This window comes from Lonchura striata, chromosome 3 (genome assembly GCF_050655825.1).
Source record: "Lonchura striata isolate lonStrDom1 chromosome 3, ASM5065582v1, whole genome shotgun sequence".
NCBI classification, from domain to species: domain Eukaryota; kingdom Metazoa; phylum Chordata; class Aves; order Passeriformes; family Estrildidae; genus Lonchura; species Lonchura striata.
Genome location: NC_140705.1, coordinates 30,421,257 through 30,443,720, shown reverse-complemented (window position 1 = coordinate 30,443,720; position 22,464 = coordinate 30,421,257). Strand labels below are relative to the sequence as shown.

At 37.9% G+C, this 22,464-nt stretch overlaps 1 protein-coding gene across 1 annotated transcript; it reads right to left on the bottom strand.

The window, feature by feature from the left end:
* Positions 1-70: 70 nt before the first annotated feature.
* Positions 71-21,650, bottom strand: DDX43 (DEAD-box helicase 43). Its single transcript, XM_085576401.1, has 16 exons — positions 21,332-21,650; positions 20,715-20,770; positions 20,203-20,335; positions 18,767-18,874; positions 18,137-18,218; positions 15,746-15,902; positions 15,542-15,660; positions 15,138-15,248; positions 12,433-12,574; positions 8,849-8,949; positions 8,043-8,130; positions 6,514-6,641; positions 5,798-5,907; positions 4,903-5,041; positions 4,079-4,166; positions 71-784 (listed from the first exon to the last, which is right to left on the bottom strand). Exons 1-16 carry the CDS (start codon positions 21,648-21,650, stop codon positions 677-679), a joined length of 1,989 nt encoding a protein of 662 aa, XP_085432527.1. The 3' UTR covers positions 71-676.
* Positions 21,651-22,464: the final 814 nt, after the last annotated feature.

Genomic DNA, 22,464 nt, shown 5'->3' with positions numbered 1-22,464 from the left:
TATTACATCCACAAAAACAAAGAGCAGGTTTTATTTCCCAGTTAGCCACAAGCAAGTACTTCCTGTCATGCTCTCCTCCATTACAAGAAAATGCAGACCTCTCTCAAAAAATCTTGGGCCACAAGTCTTAACAAAAATGACCTCCAATGTTACATTTTAAAATAAGAATAAAGAAAACTTGCTTCAGCAAACATAAGCAATGGCAAACAGCAGTTTTCGTTATCCTGAGAAATCCTGCATGCCAGCAGCATATCAAGGCAAAGGTAGAGTATTTTGAAACTACATTGACAAACGTTGCTTACAATGAATAATCTGGTTCTCTGAATATAAAAAGAAAAATTATCTTTTACATTCTTATATGGTAATACTGCATTTAACAAAAAAAAAGCCCAAACCAACAAAGCCACAATATTTGTTTTTAACCAGTAGATAATTGCTTCAGAAGTTTCATACATCAAATAAGAAAAAAAAATTATGTGAAAATAGTGTCCAAGTGCAAAACCAGAATTATTCCTATATGAAGTTAATCCAGTTTTCTAAGACGCTTTTGAGAAGTTTGTTTAAATAGGACAGGTACGGCAAACAAACACAAAATGAAACAAATAAATTCAAGACTATGGAAGTTAACACTAATTAAAATCACTTTCTCTGTTTCAGTAGCTTCAAGGCATTACACTTATTTTGAAGACTTTCTCCAAGGTCTTTGTATATCCTTTTCAATTTCTTTTCTCATTTGTGATTGTTTGTATCTTTCCGCCATTGCAATAAGCTCATCAGGAACTACCTAATAAGAAAGCAGACAAAAAAACAATGTGAATTTTAAATAAATCTAAACTTTCAGACTCTGCTTTATGAAAATGCTATTGATTTCCCAAACTTGATTTCATTATTTATCTGGCTCCTGTCATTTTGCAGATTCTTTTCTGTAGAAATGCAGAGAGAAATCTTTTTACCTAAGATTGTACTGAAATATACTGAAAAATAATCACCATAGTGTCTCTGGATTTTCAGTAATATATCTATGCTTGTATCACCATATCTGATGGCAACATCTAACAGCAAATTACAACATTATAGTTCAAATGGAAATGTATCTTTAGTTATAACGAACAGCTGATAAAAACATCCAGTGCCACTTAAAGGTGATATCATACTATATACATCTATTGAATGTTGGTTTGTATTAAATTCCTTATGGAAGTTTTAAGAGCCTCTGAAGAGAAACTTTGTGACTTAAAGAAAGTGTTGTCATACGAATGGTTCTCACGTGCTCAGAACAAAGCTAAAAGACAAGGAAAGAAGGGCAGGAGAAAATGGTCAGATCTTCCACCACTGGGAGGTCACAAGAGCACCTTACCAAGATCCACAGGGGTTTTTACCGTGTTTGTAATTATGTAGAAAAGGTGAATTGTATCATGAAAACACTTCCACCTCAGAGTTCTTAACAACTGAGGCCAGATGTGACGAATTACAGACAGATTTATTAGTTGAGTGATGAAAAAATAACCCTGATACCATTCTTTTGCTCACAGAACAAAGGCAGTATCCCAACAAGACTTCTTAAACCAGGCTGGGCAAAACGCTGACATTAATGCAATATTTACTGCAAAAAGCACAGTGGGCAACTGGGTACTGTCAAGAGGTCTTGGATCACTGATCTGTAAAAGCCAGCCCACTTCAGCAATCTGCAATGGCACGTGGCCTTCCAAGTGGTGGAAGTCAGGCCGTCCAGAATGAGTTTCCTGATCAGAGCAAAGGTCAATGTGTGAACATGTTATTAATATGATTACTCTGTCTGTGTTTAGTGTCTGCCAGTGGCACATATACAATGTAAACAGCAGAGTACAAACAAACGTAAATACCTTAGAAGTCTCACTAAATGTGCCTGGGCTTGGCAATGCTTGAACAGGCGGAGAATGCAGCCAGGACAAAAGGTCCGGTGGAGCAGAAGTCATATTACTTTAGTTTCCATTTCTTTTGTCAGGCTTTATAATTGAGCAATGCTTGCTATTTGCTATCAACAACTTTTTCTTGAGCTGGCATGAGAGACAGCTTGCTAGTATATGTTTTACATGCTGAATTACTGGTAAGCAACTACCCTGGCAAAATATGACAACTCTGGAAGAGTCCATTCTGCCTAAGTTTCAAACATTATTTAAAAATAAAGTTAAAAATTATGTATCTAGCTGAAATGCACAATAGGCTAATCAATGGAGATAGAAGTAATGAGACAAAGTTATTTTTCAGTTGAAATATGGGATTATTTTCTTCTCCAGTATCAGATCCTTCCCTTGAGCTTGAAGCTCTTATTCCAAACCAAAACTGTAACAATTTCATGCAAGAGTGGTTTTTGAGCAAGCACAAGGCAAGAGTGGGAAGAAATAAGGATACAGAAACATAAAAATCCCAGTGAGGTAATAACGAGTATCTAGTGGCTTGTTGAAGTTTTTAATGAACAATCTGTGTATCTGCTAAACATACAAGCTAGGGTAGGGTAGTAAATGAGAAAACAGAAAAGGATAAAGATGCCATAATTTATATGGTTGCAGGTATTACAGAGATTATTGTTTTTCCAATAAACCCATCCATGCTTGTTAATAAGCATTTATATATATATATATTCCTTCAGCATAGACACCTTTTTGTTGTATGTGCTCTTCTTTATATAATCTGTAGATTCAAAATCACAGAGAACATTTGGCTAACGAAAGCAACTAACTTGTTTTGAAATCCAAGTATTTTGAAAATTTAGGTTTTTTTCTTACTTTTACTTGATGCTTTAAAACTGAAAGAATGGCATTTTCATCATCATGAGAAAAAACCCCAACACTTTGTCTGTAGGGATACTTCCTTTCTATCAGACACAACTTAAGTTTGAGAATAATGTTAAGAGTAATAGTAACTTCTGAAAACAAGGATTCAGAGTTCCTCTTTTCTCCTCTGAACTCAGAGACTTGTTTGCAGTTGAACTATCACACATTATAAAAAAACCACAACCAGTTTGGGAACTTTGCAGTCTGCAGCTGGAGACAAGACTTGAAAGGTAATTGCTAACTTAGAATAAAAAACTCAAGGCACCTCTAAAGTAGCTTCACAGTGTCATTACTGGTTTCACCTCTTGCATTTTCTGAATAAAACCAAAGCAAAAAAAACCCCACCCCAAATCTGCAACTTTAAGGAATTATTAGGTGACTACTCTTCTACACCTTTTTTTCCCCTTTTCCTCCCTCAAAAGCATCTTACTAGGTTTGCAGTAAAGCAACATAGTATCTTTCAAAGAAGACTTATACAACAGAAGATTGAGGTGAAGTCCTAACCCAGGATTTAAAGTCTGAATAAATGTCTATAGTAAAAACCACAGATTCTAGATAAGTTCATTTAGTGTGTACTCAAACTTCCATCCAAAAAATGAAACAAACAAACACTGCAACCCAAACAAACAAAATTTCAGCTCAAGTCAGGACTTGAACTGAGGGTTTACTATAAATCAGGCAATTTGTTACAGCAAGAAACAGTAACACAATTATCTGTTTTTTCAGATACGGTATCAGAAAAAATACACTTGTTTAAAGAAAGAGATTCAATTCCAGTTCCATTTCCCCTACTATTTACAAGCAGCAGTAAGAAAACTTGGAAGAGTACATGCAGGTGTCACAACTCTCAGATACAATAAACAGATAAGACAGTTGAGCTTCTTCTGATACAAATATTTTTAATATTTAGACCATTAAACAAGAAATTGGTACATGCATCCAAAAGTGAAACACAAATGGAATAAAATATAATGACATAAAATAAACCCTATTATTTCTCTGCAGACCTCAATATATATGTTAGTTACTTTTTCTTTGGACATGAAAGGCTTTGGTAAGAGTTCACAGTTCTTTCCTGGGACTCATCTGTAAGATAAAATACAGCTAAGGCTATCTAGGACAAGACAGACTAAAATATCCATTTTCTTTACCTGAGACACCACAAATACTCACCAAGAAGGATTTAAATAGTCTTAGACCTTCATGACATGCTTCAGGTACTAATCCAGAACCAATACAAATCTTACCCAGTAATGTATACTTACTTGGTTTGCTCTTTCCAGAATGTCAATCAGCTCGGACGCAAATCTCCAATCATTGCTCGTGACAAGTGTTACTGCCTCCCCAGAGCGCCTAAACCAGGAAGGAAACAACTGCTGATCTTACAAACAACTCTTGCCAGGCTTTTATACTGACCTAGGCAGTAATGAAGTGTACTACAGGAATATTATTGAGGTGATAGAATAAAAGTGGCTTGAGCATTAACCCTGCACATGACAGAAAGCAACTTTTCATAAAAATCAGCATATAACAATTCATGTAAAATGCAGCAACTGCACAGCTAATTTAGAATTTTACATAATAAACATAACATAATGACAACATATTTAAGTATGAAGAGACACACATTCATATCATGATTAAATGAGAAAAATCACACTTGTATCAGCCTGGGAAAGCAGTATCCAAAACAACTACCACTAAATGACACCACCAAGATTGGCTGCAGAATTTGAACCTACAGATGCTTCTTCTCAATGTGGTGTCCAGAAAACTAAACAAATCAGCAGAGCTCATGAAAAGATAAAGGAGGAAGTAACATTCCAGAATATCAATGCAAATGTTTTTTCTAATTTTTCCTCATATTTAAACCAGCTTTCAAACACTCTTAATTCAGTGAAACTTGTTTGCCTTCAATTTAAAGACATAAATCAGTGTGTTTCTAGAACATATTTTGATAGACTGAAGTCTTCATTCCCCACCCCACAGGACCTGTAGCCTCTAGAATTTGACAAGAAAAACACCCGCGCAGTGCATAAAACATAACAAAACACTCATAATACATTACTATTTTCTGGTGAACACTTACCCTGCTCTTCCAGTACGACCTACTCTGTGAACATATTCTTCAATGTTGCGAGGGAAATCGAAGTTAAAAACATGAGTAATATCATGCACATCAAGGCCACGGGATGCCAAGTCAGTAGCTACCAATATTCGAACTTTGCCTACAGTAGAAGGCAAAGTTGAGAGTATGAGAGGAAGAGAACAGGAGTTTAAGGAACAAACAGAAAACATACTCCAGTCTACTGGTTTTCTAGCTTATAATGCACTTAATATTCTTACCACAAAGTAAAAATATTCTTGTTGCATGTTACACTGAGTTATCACCAAATACAAGCTGGTAAGTAAGCACCCAAAATGTCATTTTACTATTACTTGCATTTCATAAGTAAAAGCAGCAGAGTGCAGAAAAAGAAATATGCCTGGTTGATATAAAGAGTTTGTCCAAAGGAAAAAAACTTCAACAACTATATTCTCAGCTGACACTCTTGTCAAAGCACCAGTCTTTTATTAGCATGGGTTCACATAACCCTGGATTATGTTCACATATAGGTGTTCACACAACCCTACTAGCATAATCTGGAGCAGGACTATTTCACTGAAAGCACCATCATCTGACAATTAAACTTACCATTCCGTAGACATAAAATAACGATTTCTCCAGAAATGTCAAAAGTAAAATTAGCCGTACTTTAAATTATTAAACTCCCAGACATTCAAAATTTTGTTCAAGAGAAATCTCTTTGTTTTCTGGGCCCTTTTTTGTCAAATTAATAAAAAAAAATATATAATTAAGAGCTCTTTAATATTTTAATTTCTATAGTACTAAAGAGACATGACACTTAGAAATAAACAAGTTTTGAACAGAAAAAGCTTTAAAAGTCTGGCCTAAACAAACCAGTACTTCAGTACAAACTCACCTTTCTTGAAGTCATCCAAAGCCTGTTCTCGATCACATTGTTCCCTGTTACCATGAAGAGACTGTACTGGAATTCCTTGGATACCAAAGTCACTTGCCAAGTCATCAGCTCTAGGGTGAAATAAAGCAATGGCTCTTAAAACAGAAGAAAAAAAAAAAAACCAAAATACTGCAGTATCTAGATTTAAATAAAAAAGACAGTAAAATGACAGCAAAAGCTAAACATGTGCTTAAGGACAAAATGTTACTGAGGTCAGCTGATACGTATTATAAAACAGCAAAGCAAGTCTCATCCACATAGAAATGTTTACCTTTATTTACACCTTAAAGGGATACTAGATTATTTTTGTGTTGTTCACTCAAGAAGTTCAAGTATGATACAATGACCACCTCTCACATTAATCTGGTCTTGCATACACCAGAGGTGTATGAAAATAAACAGTACATCACATTGATGTATCCCAAAGAATCCAAACATCCCACTTGAGCAACGTGAAACTGAGACTTACCACCACCACCATTAATGATATTAAAAAAGATACAAACTGCCAGTCAGTCTGAAGGAATAAATAAGTAAATATGATAATACTACTAGCAGCACATTGTGGAGAAGAGGTATTACACTTGATAGTTATTATGTGAACTAAGAAACTATTCAGTATTTCTGTTAGGAAAAAAAAACCCAAACAGAGACGATACTGGTAAGTGATTACATACGTAAGCTTTTTTCCCACAAAAATGATGACCTTATCTTTTGGCTTCATAGACTTAATGAAGCTATGCATGAAAGCTCTCTTTTTCTCCTCGGGGATAACAATAACTTTTTGTTGTACTGTGCTTACTGCCTGTCAAACAGCAAAAAGGAATGTTAGGTAGAAACAGATTACAATCATATTTTTTTCTGTTAATTCCCATATTGCCATGTTACAAAACTAGCAATATATGATACCATAAAAAAATATTTTAATATGTATCAGTTAGGAGTCCAATCAATGCAGATTTCTTGTTTCCTCATTGCTTTAGGAGAATAATAAAATTTACCTTTAAGCAGTTTGCCAAGCCATTTATTTGCAGAGATTTAAACGGTACCGATTAGTCAAGTGAAAGAAATATATTATTAGCAAAAAACACATTTAAAATCTTTAATTTGCAAGTATTTTATGCTACTCCAAAGCAAGTTGGAACAATAGCAGTCTTACTTGAAATTACAGGCTTTTAAAGATGCTGTAAATCTCTTTGAAATGATCAGTTTTAACTATTCCTATAACAGTTCATTAAAAACTTTGCTCCATTACCTCTGAAGGTTACCACAGAATATCTAAGGTATAACTAATAAGTAGGATAAAATGTCTAGACATTCTCATGGCATGGTATCATGATCTTGTGGCAAGAGTTGAAGGTTCAATCAAGTAGACAAAGATTCTCCACATGGGAGCCCTTCCCCCCTCCACTAGATGTCACCTCTTCAATTAAGAGAAGCTCCTGTAAAAAAAGCACACTTTGTCTCTATTTCTACTGAAAACTGTACTGGATACTAGGTTTCCTCATTCCCTAGCACTAAAAAAATAAAACGGAACTGAAAAGGAAAATTTCCTAAGATCTTGGGAGAACTACTGTTTCTGTAAACTCTGCTGGTACTGAAGCCAACTACACATAGCTGTACAACAACGACAAATAAGCAACTACAGTTTAGAAGTTTTGGACTTTAAAGACGCTTCTTACTCAAAAACATACTTTCTGCTATAGGCAAGTGTTCTCCAAGAGTTTAGTACAAAGCTTTCTCAAACTTCATTTGAGAAAGATGCAGTTAGGAAAGACAAATTTAGATAAAGATCTCTATGCATTAGAAGGAAGACCTTCAGAAGGAAAACCAAGTAAAGAACAAGAACTTGCTGAACCAAAATTAAGGTTGTAAAATCAAGGGATCACACAAAAACATGTGGCATAGTGAAGTAGAACATTCAATATGATTGATACTTATCACCTGTTATGTGTTCTACTGAAAAGCTAAGACTTCCAGGTATTGTTACAGCAAAAATATTGGTTTATACTTTTTAAATTTCTCTGAACTTTTAAGGAAACTTTAAAATAAATAGCACAGAGCTGTTTCTTGAAAGCTCAGATTGATTACAAAAGATACACGCATTTACTTACATAAAGTTAGTTACAAGCAAAAAATTTTGCTTGGCTTAAACATAGGTTCTTCTAAAAAAGGGGAAAAACTAAAAAATAACAGGACAACTTACTGCTAAGTCAAGAGTGCCGACATACACAATCATGGGATTTTTCAAGTAGGATTTTGCTAGGCGACGGACACCATCAGGCCAAGTAGCACTAAACAGGAAGTGAAGAGGAAAACATACACACATGAGAATAGTGTGCCAAATCTTCTCCAATTGATTAATTTCATCATAGTCTTCTTTTCTTTCCTTTCTTATACACATATATATGCAGTAACAGGATTGAGCATAACTAATCTTAAGTTAATAGTAAAGAGCACTTGAGCTTAAAAGGTAATTTTGCTGCTTAAAAGTACAGGCAATAATTATGGAGCCTTTCTATTGAAGCCTCAGCTGAGTTTCGTAATTGAACAATACCTAATAAGCAAGTTTCTAGTCAGCTTTCTTAAATAACATCTTAACAAAAAATTATTGTTGGGATATTTGATTGTTAAGTTCCCAAAAGCTGCATGATTTCAAAATTAATCCAGGTACAGATACTGATACAGATACAGATACTGATCAGAAAGTCAGGAAATACATTTGGTCACAGATGAAGAACTGTAAGTTGGCATTTTAAATTGATATGGCAAATTCCAGCACTCACGGGATACATTCCTTTTTTTGGGACAATTCAACTGTCTTTATATTTGATGTAAAAAATCAGAAAAGGCAGTACAAAATGAAAAATTTGGTCAAATGACTCATCAGGACTGATTAGACTGAATGAGAAAGAAAACTAGTAAAAAATTTAATAACTGACACATTTATTTTGAAATTAACTTGTTCAATAACCTTATGTTCACATCCTGAGCACTATCATGTTTAGATACCTCGTCATAACAGTTTGTCTGTCAGGACGTACATCTATTAGGATCTTCATTATCTGAGGTTCAAATCCCATATCCAGCATTCTGTCAGCCTCATCTAAAACCTGTTCAGAAACAAATTTCTTTATTCTACCTAGTCCTTAGATAACAGTTTTTTCAGCAGGACATTGCAAAGAAAAATATTTTAATGGTAGCTGTTTTAATTGCAGAATGTTCTCCATAACTTACTGCAAAAGCTGGTCAACTTCTATTCTACCTCCTCAATTTCCTTGACACTTTTTCATTCACTATTATACTTGTAGGCAAAACAAGAAAATAAACTGTCCCTTCAAGAGCATTTAAAGTCAAGAAAGAAAAAACAACTGTTTGTTTTACCAATAATTAGGCTGATGGCTAAAATTAAGCACAAACATAAAAAACCCCAAAAAACCCATAACCAACCAAACCCAGAGGGGAGCAACCTGCTCAACACATAAGAAATTGTTTGAAATTTTAAGGGGAAATCTCATTTCTACCTCAATTAGAGATCTTATACAGGATCAAAATATCACATCAATTTACTTCCTCATTACAAGCAACAAAAAGGCCAGAGCATACATTCTGGCACATATTAGTACACTGCACAACTCCCAGAGCACAAGCTTATTTCATCTGGTTAAAAAAAGCCAGAAATGAACAAGTGAGCTGGAGGTCTGAGAACTACTCTTTGGAACTAAAAAGTTTTCTAATATACAAGCACACTTACCAATGTTTTCAACCTCATACAAAGAAAGAAGACTGACATCTGAGACTCCTTTATCTCCTTTGATTTATAGAAACTCTACTTGAAAACTAAAGTTACATGGATTGTGCTTTTAAGTATTGACAATATCTAGTCACTTATGCTGAAATACAAGACATTGATGATAATCCTTTTCTGTCCTAATTTTGCTGCTCCATTATTCTCTGATATTTTATTATATTAAAGGTGTTTAGTACATTATTTATGTAAATATCTGAAAGAACAACAAAGTATCAACTGAGAGACAAAAATTCTATTTCTTAATTCTCTTTATTTTTAAAGGGCTCATGGAGGTGTAATTAGCTACATGATCTCTAATAGAATAGCAAGGCTGAAACATCACTGATTTTACATTAAGAGTTGGTTGCTATGCCTTTTTCCGCAGTAGAAGCTTTCTATGCTATTAAGCTCACTGGCACTTTGCTGCAGAGGGAAAAGAAAGCATCTATTTCTAATAGATGGATCAGATAGCTGAAATGTACTTCTTATTTCTGATAGCTGCTTCATTAAGATTAAAGGTTGTAATATATGTCAAGTAGCTATTAGTACTGATTTTTTCAAATGTGTCACAGCTTCATCCTAGCTTATAATCTAAATGTCCTTCAACAGATATAATCTTAGGTTTCTTGTTATATTTAAACATATACATATTTATTTGTTTGTTAATATTGTTCATTTCAGTTTTATTTCTTGGCAAGAAATTATTACAAGCCAGTTCTTTCTTTGAAAATTATTTAATTTCCTCTTTCCTTTGTTTTAAATCAGTTATTGGTAAGTTTAACACAATTTTTCTTTTGTATTGAAGAATATAAGCACTACTCCAATCTACCTTTTACATCCTCCTTCATGATTTATATATATTTTTAATTACACTTTCTCCTAAATGTTTCCCAATTATTCATGCACAATTCCCATTTCCTTCCTTCTGCTTTATCAGCATGAAGTCCAAAGAATTAAGATTACTTCATCAGACTGCTGATGAATGAACACTGATTTACAGTGAACACAGGAAATAAAAAGCATATTTCATATGACTTGTATTTTGAACAATCAAAGGACTATTTATGACAGAATCTACAACCTTACTTCTGAAATACTGAAAAACAACAGCCTATCCTGAATAACTGGCTTCCTAAAAATCTGAATCAAGACTTGATCAACTTGATGGTTCTGTCAGGCAAGAAGAGAAATCCTAACCTCAAACTCACCTTGGGCTCAGTACCTAATTAGGCACAATTAACAAGAGCTTGGTTTTGTGGTGTTGTTTTTCTTTTCTGGGGGGTGGTATATTTGCTTGGGTTTTAACAATTGTATCCCAGTATCTGACCTTGGAAGTCCTTTGGGAAACAATTGTATCATATTAGCAAGTAACACTCAGTTAACTTTGGGAACCTTCTTAAGACTCAGTAATATCTTTAATGAAAGCTGTAAATGAAGCTCTTCAGTGAAGAGTATTTTTATCCAAGGTGGCAAATGTGAAATCTATGACCACTCTTTTTTTCCTAAAGCAAAGCTGAGAGATTAAATTATTTGCTGGCTGAAAACTGACAATGAAGCTCTGGAAACAGAATACATCTTATATATATTGAAAATCACAAAGAACAAGGATAAATATATAGGAAGATCACAAAAAGATAGAGTTTTCAATGTCCAATTTTTCACATGGGGCTTTGCTAGAACAGAATTTCCTTAAAGTCTGAGGCATGAGACCTTAACTACATCACATTACATGGACCTTGCACTGCTTCTTCTGAAAACATTTAGCTGCTAGTCATGCAACAAAAAATGTCTCTCCTCCTTGCTTCACATCATCATACTTTTCAATTTGATAGTCAATTCTTTTTAGCAATGTCACACTACAGTATATACTGCACATACTGAAACATGCTTTTTGTTCAATACTCACTGCTTTATGAAACACTGTGTGCCTGTGGTATGACTACAATTCACCTTGGCAGAAAGGTGACCTATGTTCCTATAGTCCTCACAATGCAGGTTTTCTGGCCTGTTTTCCTCCTGCTCAGCTATTACTTGTTAGTCTTCTACAGAATGCTACTCTCCTGTCTTCCTGTAATAAACTTTTTTCCCAAATGATGCTATACCACTGCTGGCCTTGCCAGTAAGCTCACAACTATCACCTAGAATTGGAGCTAAGCTGTTACAACATGGAGAGAATATAATTCTCACAAGGTAGTGGGGTGAACAGAGAGCTTGGCCAAATTGTCAAACTAGACAACAATTCACAAACTAGTTAGAAATAAATTGAATATATGGAAGCATTTTACAAACAGCAATGGTCTTACCTGTTTAGCACAGGAAAATGCAAAAATGAAATGAAGACATAAGGACTATAATAATGTTTACAAGGCTGTTTTCCCATTGAGATCAAAAGAAAATCAGTCCCCCAACATTTAAATATCTGTGTGCGACTCTGCTATCACACAAGTTCTAATTAAAAAATTGAGACACTGGTAACCTTTGAAAAGAAAAGGAAAAGACAACTTCAGAAAGGCATTTCATCCATTAGTAAGTAATCCTGACAAAATGAATGCCATTACTGAAAAAAAACAATTTAGCGTCTTTAAAATACTTGCTGTGCTAGAAGCCTATTTTTCCTAGGGAATAGTTCACATCTGCAATGCAATCATAGTAAGTGTGAATCATCCCTCCAACACCAATTTCACTGTTAAGCTGTATTGTAAGTAATACTTTGGAAGTTTAAAGAAAACTCCATTAAAAGCTTAAATTCAAACCAAGTCAACCATTTCCCAGCTGGTGCATTATTCATTGCATATCAGTTACTTGCCAAATATGTTATGCTCTTCAAATTTATGAAGTTGTTCATTTGAAGATCATTCAGTCTGCCAGGAGTAGCAATAACAATATCCACACCTTTGGTAACCATGTTTATCTGTCCTTTTCGGTCCCCACCACCATAGACGCAAATACTGTAAAATATAAGTTTTACAGACGTAGTGTATAAAATTTCAGCTAAAGTCAATCCTTTTCAATAAATGCCACCATGTTGCTTTAAAAGTGTCAGCTGGTATTAACAAGTGGAAAGAATACAGTAAGTGTGATTGACAGTATTGCGTAATTAATAAAATTAACACTGAATGACACTCCCTCAACAGTTCAGCAAGTTTTCTGCTGAAACTGCAGTGAAAGTAATTGTGAAAGAATGATAGCTCGTATGTTTTGGGTTGTTCTGAAAATATTTACACAAAAAATAGATGAACATATGAAAGGATGCATGATTTTCCTAACAGTACCATCAAAAGTGAGATGTTTTGCTGTTGGGGTGACTGTAAGACTTATTCAGAGGGCTACACAAAGTTCACAGAGATCCTTAAAAGCAAATTTCAGAGTACAGTAATGTTTGTTTAATTGCTTAACTGAAGATCTACACTTAGGAGGTTTGTGGATGAAACCAAATTGGGGAAGAAGCTGATATACTCAAGAGAATTAGGCTTTTACCAGAAGAACCACAAAAAGGCTAGAGAAATGGGCTGATGAAAATACCATAAAGTTTAACAAAAAAAAAAAGAAAAAAAGACAGAGATGGACTATACCACATGATTCGGGGTCAACATGCTAGAAGATGATATTACAGAAACATTTGTGTGGGCAAGAACCTGAACATTATTCAGCAATGCAATCTCAGAAAGGAAAGCCAAGTGTGTTCTTAGGAAAAGGCAGCAACAGGAAGCATAAAAATAACATTGGCCCATTACAGGATGAGGATGGTCACCTCACAAACAGGGATAAAGACAAAGCAGAGCTGTTTAACGCATTCTTTGCCCCTGTCTTCAACACAGATGATGCATCAAGGGGATATCAATGCCCTGAGCTGGAGAACCACAACTGAGAATAATCCACTCCCAGTTAAGCTGCAAATTATGCAGGATCTGCTGCTCCAGCTGGATTTCTACAGATCTATGGGCATGATGGGATTTGTACAAACATCCTCAAAGAGCTGGCGGATGTCATTGCAAAGTCTCTCTCAATGATTTTTGAGCAGTCTTTGGAATCCAGAAAGGTTGCTGATGAAGTTATGGAGATTATTCTGGGAGGTATTGACAGACACCTGTAAGACAATGTAGTCACTGCCCACAGCCAGTACAGCTGGCACACAGTCCTGCTTGTCAAACCTGACTTCCTTTTATGGCAATGTAACCCACCCAGATGATCAAGGAAGCCAGTTGATGTAAAGCATTCGATACTATCTCTAACAGTATCCTTCTGGACAAAATATCAAGCACATAGCTGGATAAACACATCATGGGATGGGTCAGCAACTGGCTCACAGGTCAGGCATAAAGCGTTACAGTGAATGGGGCGACATCAGGCTGGTGACCCGTCATCAGAAGGGCCCCAGAGGGCTCCATCCTTGGCCCTCACGACATCTTCATAAATGACTTGGAGGCAGGACTGAAAGAGATACTGTGCAAATTCACAGACAATAAAAAACTGAGGGAGTTGCTGACTCCCTCCAGGGCAGGGAAGCCCTGCAGAGAAACCTTGCCAAATGAGAGGGCTGGGCAACCACCAACCACATGAAGTTCAATAAGGGAAAGCACTGGATTCTGCACCTGGGATGGGCAAACCTGGATTTACAGACAGACTGGGGAATGGGATGTTGGAAAGCAGTGCCATGGAAAGGGACCTGGTTGATGGCAAGCTGAACATGAGTCAACAGTGCCCTCGCAGTCAGGAGAGCCAACCCTGTCCTGGGGGGCATCAGACACAGCATCTCCAGCTGGGCAAGAGAGGGCATTGTCCTGCTCTGCACTCATCTCAAGTGCTCAGGGCAGTTTTGGGCACCACCATCGAAGAAAAATATTAAAGTATTAGAAAGTGTCCAAAGGAGGGCAACAAAGATGGTGAAGGGCCTTGAGGGGAAGCTGTGTGAGGAGCAGCTGAGGGCACTTGGTCTGTTCAGCCTGGAGGAGACTGAGGGGAGACCTCACTGCAGAGAGAACGTCCTCATGAGGAGAAGAGGAGGGGCAGGCACTGATCTCTTCTCTGTGGTGACAGTGACAGGATCCAAGGGAATGGCCTGAAGCTGTGTTAGTGAAGTTTTAGATTGGATAAGGTTCTTCACTCAGAGGGTGGCTGGGCACTGGAACAGGTTCCCAAGGGAAGTGATCACAGCACCAGCGTGACAGAGCTTAAGTGTTTTGACAATGCTCTCAGCGACATGGTGTGACTCTTGGGGATGTCCTGTGCACGGCTAAGAGCCAGATTTGATGATCCTTGCCCCTTTTAAATCAGCATATTCTGTGTGATTCTTCTTAGTTGTCAACTCAGAAGGAAAAGAAGCAGAAAAGCTTCATAGACTTGGACCATGGGATTAGTCAAAACAGAAAGTCTGAAAACTGGGAAAATATAAATGCTGCATTTACTACTATCTCCTCCCCTCTTAAATGCAATTATTGTAGAGTAGGTGAATTAAATCACAATTAGTAGGAGAAAAAAGATATTACTTAAGTCAGTGAAAAGCAAGACTACCTTTTAATTCCTTTGTATGCATACTTTGAACACTCTGCCTCTACTTGAAGTGCCAGTTCTCTAGTGGGAGCAAGAACTAACATTCCAGGCCCCCCACGTTGATCTTTGGATCTGCAACAAAGCATATTTAGAATGTTGGTATATCAGGATGGGCAAAGTCCATCATGCTTAACACTGAACATTTTAATACTGTTCTAAACTTCCTCTGCACACTGCTGCTAATGGAATCTCTGGTGACAAATTTGGTGCTTATTCCATGAGATTTGTAATATAATATTTTTTTTTCAATATATGATTTTTATCTTCATTACTAGAACATCATCTCAGGAGTTGGGTGCAGGAGGAAGTAAGTGCAGGAGGAAATATGCACAGCTAAACAAATCAGACCTGTGAGCAGTCCTTACATTGGTTGTGAAGTCAAGTGAATGAATCCAGGCATTAAGTATGCTAATGTCTTCCCAGTACCAGTCTGCGCTATACCAATAAGATCAATTCCTTGGAGTATAATTGGCCATGCCTGGGACTAACATAAAACAACAAATACTTAAATGTAGTCTTCATTTTTCTCTTAAGGTTCAGTTAAAGAGTCATCAAAATTGAAGACTTACCTGAATTGGTGTAGGCTTTTGAAAACCAACTTTTCTTATACTGGCCATAATATCAGGATAATGCTCAAATACATCTTCAAATTTACAAACAGGATTGGGAATGCAGCGCTTTTCACCTTCTTTTAAGTCATCACAAGTTATACCATTATTTTCTTTCCTGTATAAAATAGTGCAATTGTTTTAAAGTCTCAATATCAGAAAAATTAGAACCAATATAAAAGATTGTATTTCTTAAATTTTTTTTAAACTCCTTGAAAAAGAAAAATAAGTTCAGTCTCTTGAATGGGACTGAGTAAGTCTTCTATCTTCCTTAAAAGTCCTTCTATAGGAACTTCCTCCTAGAGGTATCTATTACATTTTTTCTTAAGAATAATTAATTTGAAGTTATATATGGTTATTAACATGAACTGCACTCCTATCAGGCTACAATTATACCTGATTACAAATTAAGCAGGTATGACAAGTTTTTAAACCCTAAAGACAACCCAGAATTCAGATGAATGGCGTCAACTTATCTGTCAGAATTCTCTATTCTGACAAAAACCTCCCCCAACTGTTTTCAGAGCAGCTACCTGGATACTCCAAAGAATACTAACAGAACAATTTTGGAAAAAGAACATGACCAGTAAGACAAGCTCCAAAAAAAACCCCCGGAACAACAAACCCCTAAAAGTAGGCAAAACCCAAATCACAACACATATAAAAGACTATATTAAAAACTGCTGTTCCAAAGCTTCCTCCATTTTAGAGCTATAAATATGCTGTCCTAGTTTCAGCCAAGGGCAGAGTTTATTTTCTCCTACTGGCAGTGAGGGGAGCTTGAAGCCATGTGAGCATGCCTAGATTGTTACTCTGATTGACCCAAATAATTTCACTTTCCAGGAAAAAGGGGTTTCCTGTGGAAGAAAAAGCCAATGACCCTCCATAGCCATTTTGTTCCTTTTCTTAGGACAGCAAATGGTGACTGGAGAGGTAAGGTGGTGCAGATGGTCTGACCAGCAGGTTTGGCATCATTGTTTTTTGTTATCTCAGGCTTGGGTAAAAAACCATGGGAACGGACAGTTTCATCCACCATTTTCTCCTTTGTCTCAAGAGCTGTGCGGTGCTGGCTGTGGTGGTGTCGTATTGGTTGGACTTCCATGAGCATTTTTGCATGCAATCACCTTTTACACAATGTTTTTATTAGTGTTGTTGCTCTTTTTCTTATTTCATTGATGTTTTCCAGTAATTTCTTAACCCATAATCTCTGCCTTTTGTCCCTCTCTCACCAGAGGGTGCGAGGGGAACAGAGGGCCTACTTAGAACTTAATTTCCATCTGGTTTTAAACCATGACATCTGCATAAGCATATTGATTACAGGCCTGTACTCCACTGAAGATTCTGTTCAGTAAAAAGCTTTTCAAGTGGTGTGCAAACTAGGAAAAGAATGGGCAATTCAACTTCCCCTCATGTTTATAGAATTATCTCTTTCAGTTTCTGCCTTTTTCTACTTAGTGAACTGATTAGATGAAGTAGAAAAAAAAATTCTTTTATCACACAAGTTCTATTCCTCAATACATATTTTTAACCTACAAGAACAACGTTCTGTAATTTTCACTAGCTCTAAGAACAACACATCCATACACTTTAAAGGAAAAGGTGAAAACATCTGGGAACAATTCTATGCTTTGCTCACTGAGGAAAAGTTTCTCTGGCAAGCAAAGAAAAAAAGACATCTTGCAAAAAGAAAAGTAATAAAAAGCTAACACTTCAATAATGCTCACTAACTTCATTATAACTACTAAAGAGGGCTGTAACTATCGCCAGGACCTGAACCAAGTAATTTGAAACAGATGATCCGTTTTCCTTGCAAGGTACTGACATAGGTTGTTGGATCAAAATTAATAGATGCAGTTAACTGAAGCATATACTCACCAGGATGTGCTTGTAAAGACAAGATAGATAAAAAAAAGGAAGACAATAGTAACAAAAGTTGGAATTTGAAGATAGTTTTGGCTAAAAAATGCAGGGAAAAAATCACAACCAAAAGATATTCAACCTGTGAAGAATCCTATTTGGAAAGACCTAGAAAATGTGAACATATTGTCTCATGAAAAGCAAAGAAACAGCCAAAAGTCAGTGACTTTTATGAATTTTTTCTGTCCTGAAATTCAACCAGATCAAACACTTTTAAAGAAGCAGAAAATCCCTGAAGTAAATTTTCTAGACAACTAATAATCCCATCTGCTAGTTGCTTCATTCCCAAGAAAGAGTTCTTAAAAAGAACTAGCATTCTTAAAAAGAACCCAGCATTACTGTCTATGTTTCAGTATTTAATCTCCCACTTTCTAAGCTTTATAGTTTAATAGTAATTTTTGCCAAGCAGATGATTCCCTGAAGAAATGATCTTACCGCCACAGTTCCACTTCTTCTTGTGACATAGATGCAGTCCTGGATGATTCTTTGTAAAAGTTTTTCTCAATTGGAGGCAAGCCTTAAACAATCAGAAAAATCTAATTTGAATCAGCAAGAAATAATAGAGTCAGTGCAAGTCTGCTAAAGTTTAAGATGGAAAGCCCAGGACCTAGAATGTGCCTTGAGCTAAGAGACTAGCTGGAAGTGATGGAAGACCCTTGCTCATGTAAAAAGGTGATGGCTGAGACAAACACTTCAATAACTGTGAAAAAAGCCCACTTCCCCACATTTCAAGTACTGAAGTAATTTTTACTAACATATATAGTAACATATTTAACAACTCTTAGGGTTTTTTTGTTCCGGTGGCCATATACAAAACAGCACTATTTTCAAAGGGTGACATTCAAATTACCCCATGAGTAGCAGGTTTAAGTCTTGGCATAGTAATCAGTATCCTCCATGACCACACTGAAAAATGCTAACATGGCCAGCTCACTGCAAATACATCACTAATTTGGACTCTGAAAGATTCAGTCAATCTCAAAGATGGTATTAGAAATGTTTAAGCATTCCAACAGATTTAACACATAAAGACAAGTATAATACAATGAAAATTGTAAAACTAACCTGCCCACTTCATAGATTCATATTTGGCCCTGTTTTCTCGAAGAGAGGCCCAGTTAATTACTGGTTTCTTTGGGTTATTTTCAGGCTTGACAACGTTCAAGGTTTCTCCTGCAGAGTTAGTAACAAAATGCTGCTGTTTGATGGAACAAACCATGGGGAAAAATCTCCCCTCAAAACAAACACGTTTTCTACTGCAAGGCCTCATATATTTTAAATAGACATCAAACATATATGTAAGTAGAAAATGATTTCCTAGATCTCTGCCCTGAAACATTGCTAAAATGTGTACAAATTCAGTTTTGATAAAAAGGGAAACATTTCAACATCTTTAGCTACTTAAAGGAAGTAATGATGGGTTATGAAATGCTTCTCCTCCCACTATAAACTAGGTTTGTTGTGCAGCAAGGTTTTGAAAAACTTGTGAAACCAGTACATGATGTGCAGACAGAAAGCTTTAATAGCCTGAAGAGCAAAGTTTAACTCTAAAGCATCCAACAACATCACAATAAAGTCTCAGTCTAGTTACATACTATACTTTTTTGATGAGGTTAACACTTTGTAATTAAGTGCAGTTTTACACTGAAGATACAAATAGCAACACAGCTGTGTGAAAAATTAGTGGAAAGGCAGGAAACATTGGGATAACACTGTCACAAAGCCTAAGTAGTTTTAAGTATTTCTTGTTTCGTGAAATATACTCATCCACCTTCTGGGACACTTCCAAAGAGGAAACACACAACTACTCCAGTCCTTATTCTAATGCTGGAACATAATTCCTGGATCCCTGCTTCCTCATTAGTGCACCAGATCAACAATTTTTGAAGGTGTTTGCCTGTGCAAAAAATTGCTGGGAGCACATACAAGACATACCAATAATATAAGCAGCATCCAAACATACAAAAATTATTTCAATAGCCACAGAACAAAGCTACCACAGGAAAGCGTAGTAAAGCCAGCCATGAAGTGCAACATCAAATCATAAGACATTAACATTCCTTGAAAGTAGTAGGAAGTCAGCATGGCCCATGCTATTATCAGCATTTTATAGACTATCTTTACAAAGCCTTACTGAATTGTACTACTCCACAGATATCAGATTAAAACTTGCACTAGAGCCAATACTGTTATTTTGGAGGAATCAGACTGATAATGCAAGAACCAAAGTAGTATAACATTCTGCATCCATAACATTGTTGAAAACACACAGGAACTGGTTTTCATGGAATGCTGGCAGTTTGGTGAGAGGGGGGAACTGTCCATAGCTGAAAAAACGAGGCTATCGTAGTATTTCTGTTTTAAGAAGATGCCACTGCCCAAGAACAAGGTTTAAGTTAACTTACTTTATAAAATACTACCAATATAAAAACACTCCAGCAAACTACCAAAAATATGGAATACAATCCATAATATTTTCCCCCCAACCGCACATTTCTTACCTTTTTCTGTCCCACCTCTAACATACTTTTGTCCAGAACTTGTAATAAGATTGTCAATCAACATCTTGGCTTTATTTTGCACATCAATGCTGCCAAAAATCTTTACTTCAGATTCATAGGTTCCTCTTGTAACCTATGTTCAAAAACATCACTGAATTTTTTTTTCATACTGCAAAGACAAACATTATACAAGAACACATACTGAAAACAATTTTTGATCTTTTTTTCCCTGAAGCTTAACTTGTTCTATGAAAAGGCCCTTTAATCCCTTTTCTAAAAGAGAAGGAAATAAATACAAACTTATGTAAACAAAAAATCAATAACCTTTGCCTATCTTCACATAGCCTCCAAGTTGCGTCCTCAAATCCAGTTCCTTTCCACTAATTGTAAAACAGTGGCATTATTACAGCTATTGTACCACCCTTCAACTTCCTCCAAATGGTTTACACAGAAACAAAACCAATTATGTTCCCAATAGAGCCCATTTCTTGACAACATACAGCACATGGTACCTTTATCCTGGAACCTGAAGAATCCTCAAGTTCTTTAATTTTAGCTCCACCCCTACCTGTTATAAAGATACACAGCAGGTATTACAGAGATTTAGGACAAACTGCGCAAACCTACACATATTTTGTTTATGACCAAATTCCAAGACTTTCATATGAGTGAGTGTATCTACAAATAAAAGAATTTGTGACACCAAACATTGGAGACTGCAGGCAAATCTTTCGTCAATTAATCAAATGCAAGGTTTGTGAGTAAGGGAATGCCCTTCAGTACAAGAGATGGAGGAGTAAAATTAGATCAAGAGATTGTCACCCTTCCTCCATATGAATAGAGGTGCTTCAGAACACTTGCACACTGCTGGCCTCGAGAAACAGATGTCAACTCGATCGCTTTAGGGTGGAAAAGTTTCCCTAGCGAGCGGCGGAAACCCCGCAAAAGCACCCGGTCATGCCCAGGTGGAGAGAGCCGCGCGGGATCCGCGAGGGGCGCGGGGCCCTTCCGGGGCCAGACTGACGGAAGGCAGGGATGCGCTCCCTCGGGACACTGGGGGGACCGGCTGCCCCCGACCCGCTTACCTCAGCGGGTCAAGCACCCGGCGCGGGGGTGCACCCGCCATTACCTATGAGAGCTCCGACCAGGGCGCTATCCAGCTGGAAGCGGAGCGGCGCCGCGGAGTCCCGAGCCTGGCCGGCCGCAGCTCGGGGCGGCCGCTGCCGCGCCGCCCGCCTCGGGCCGCCGGAGCCTTCAGCGCCTCGCGGCTCCCACCCTTCCCCTCCAGAATTCCCCGTGCCCTTCCCCAGCCGCCCGCCGCCCTCCACGGCGGCGCGGCCCCACGAAGGGGTGCTGGGCGACCAGCACAGCGGCCCGGCGGCGGCAGCGGCCCGCGGCCAGTCCGGCGCGCCCCGCTCCTCGTCGCTGCTCGCGTCCCAGTCCGACATGGCGGCGCAGCCGGCTCGGCCGCCCATGCGGAGGGACTTAGCGCGTCTCAAGCCCGGGGCGCGCTGATTGGCCGAGGCGGGCGGCTCTCTGAGCCGTGATTGGCTGGCTCCGCACGGGGCGGAGGCTCCGTGGCTGCCCGCGCTGTGTCCGGGGCATCGCGGAGTCGGTTGTGCTGGAAAAGGCCTGTGGGATCATGGAGCCCGAGCCGTGACCCAGCGCCACCTTGTCAAACAGACCGTGGCACTCCGTGTCTGGCACCGTGCCACGTGCACTGTTTCCTTAAGCACTTCGAGCACGGTGACTCCCCTGCTCCCCTGGGCAGCCTGTTCCAATGCCCCATCACTCTTTCTGCAAAGAACTTGTTCCTAATGTGCAACCTAAGCCGGTCCTGGCACGCTTTAGGACTGTGTCCTCTTGTCCTGTCACTGGTTGCCTGAGAAAAGAGGCTGACCCCCACCTGGCAACAGCTCCTGTCAAGCAGTTGTAGAGAGCCATAAAGACTTTACTTCAGGATAACCAACACCTGCTCCGTCTGCTGCTCCTCACAGGACTTGTGTTCCAGACCCTTCACCAGTCTTGCCCTTCTCTGGACTTGCTCCAGCACCTCCGCGTCTTTCCTGCAGCGAGGGACCCAGAACTGGAGAAAGGACTTGAAGTATACTGATATTTTCTGATTTTCCTCTCTCCCTGCTCCTCTGCCAGCACAGGGTGACCCTGGGTTGGGCTTAGCTGAGGAGGAAGGAGAAGGAGGCAGCAGAGGCAAGAACATAGTTGAATACATGTGGAAAGTCTGTAGGGTGGGGGGAGAAGGCA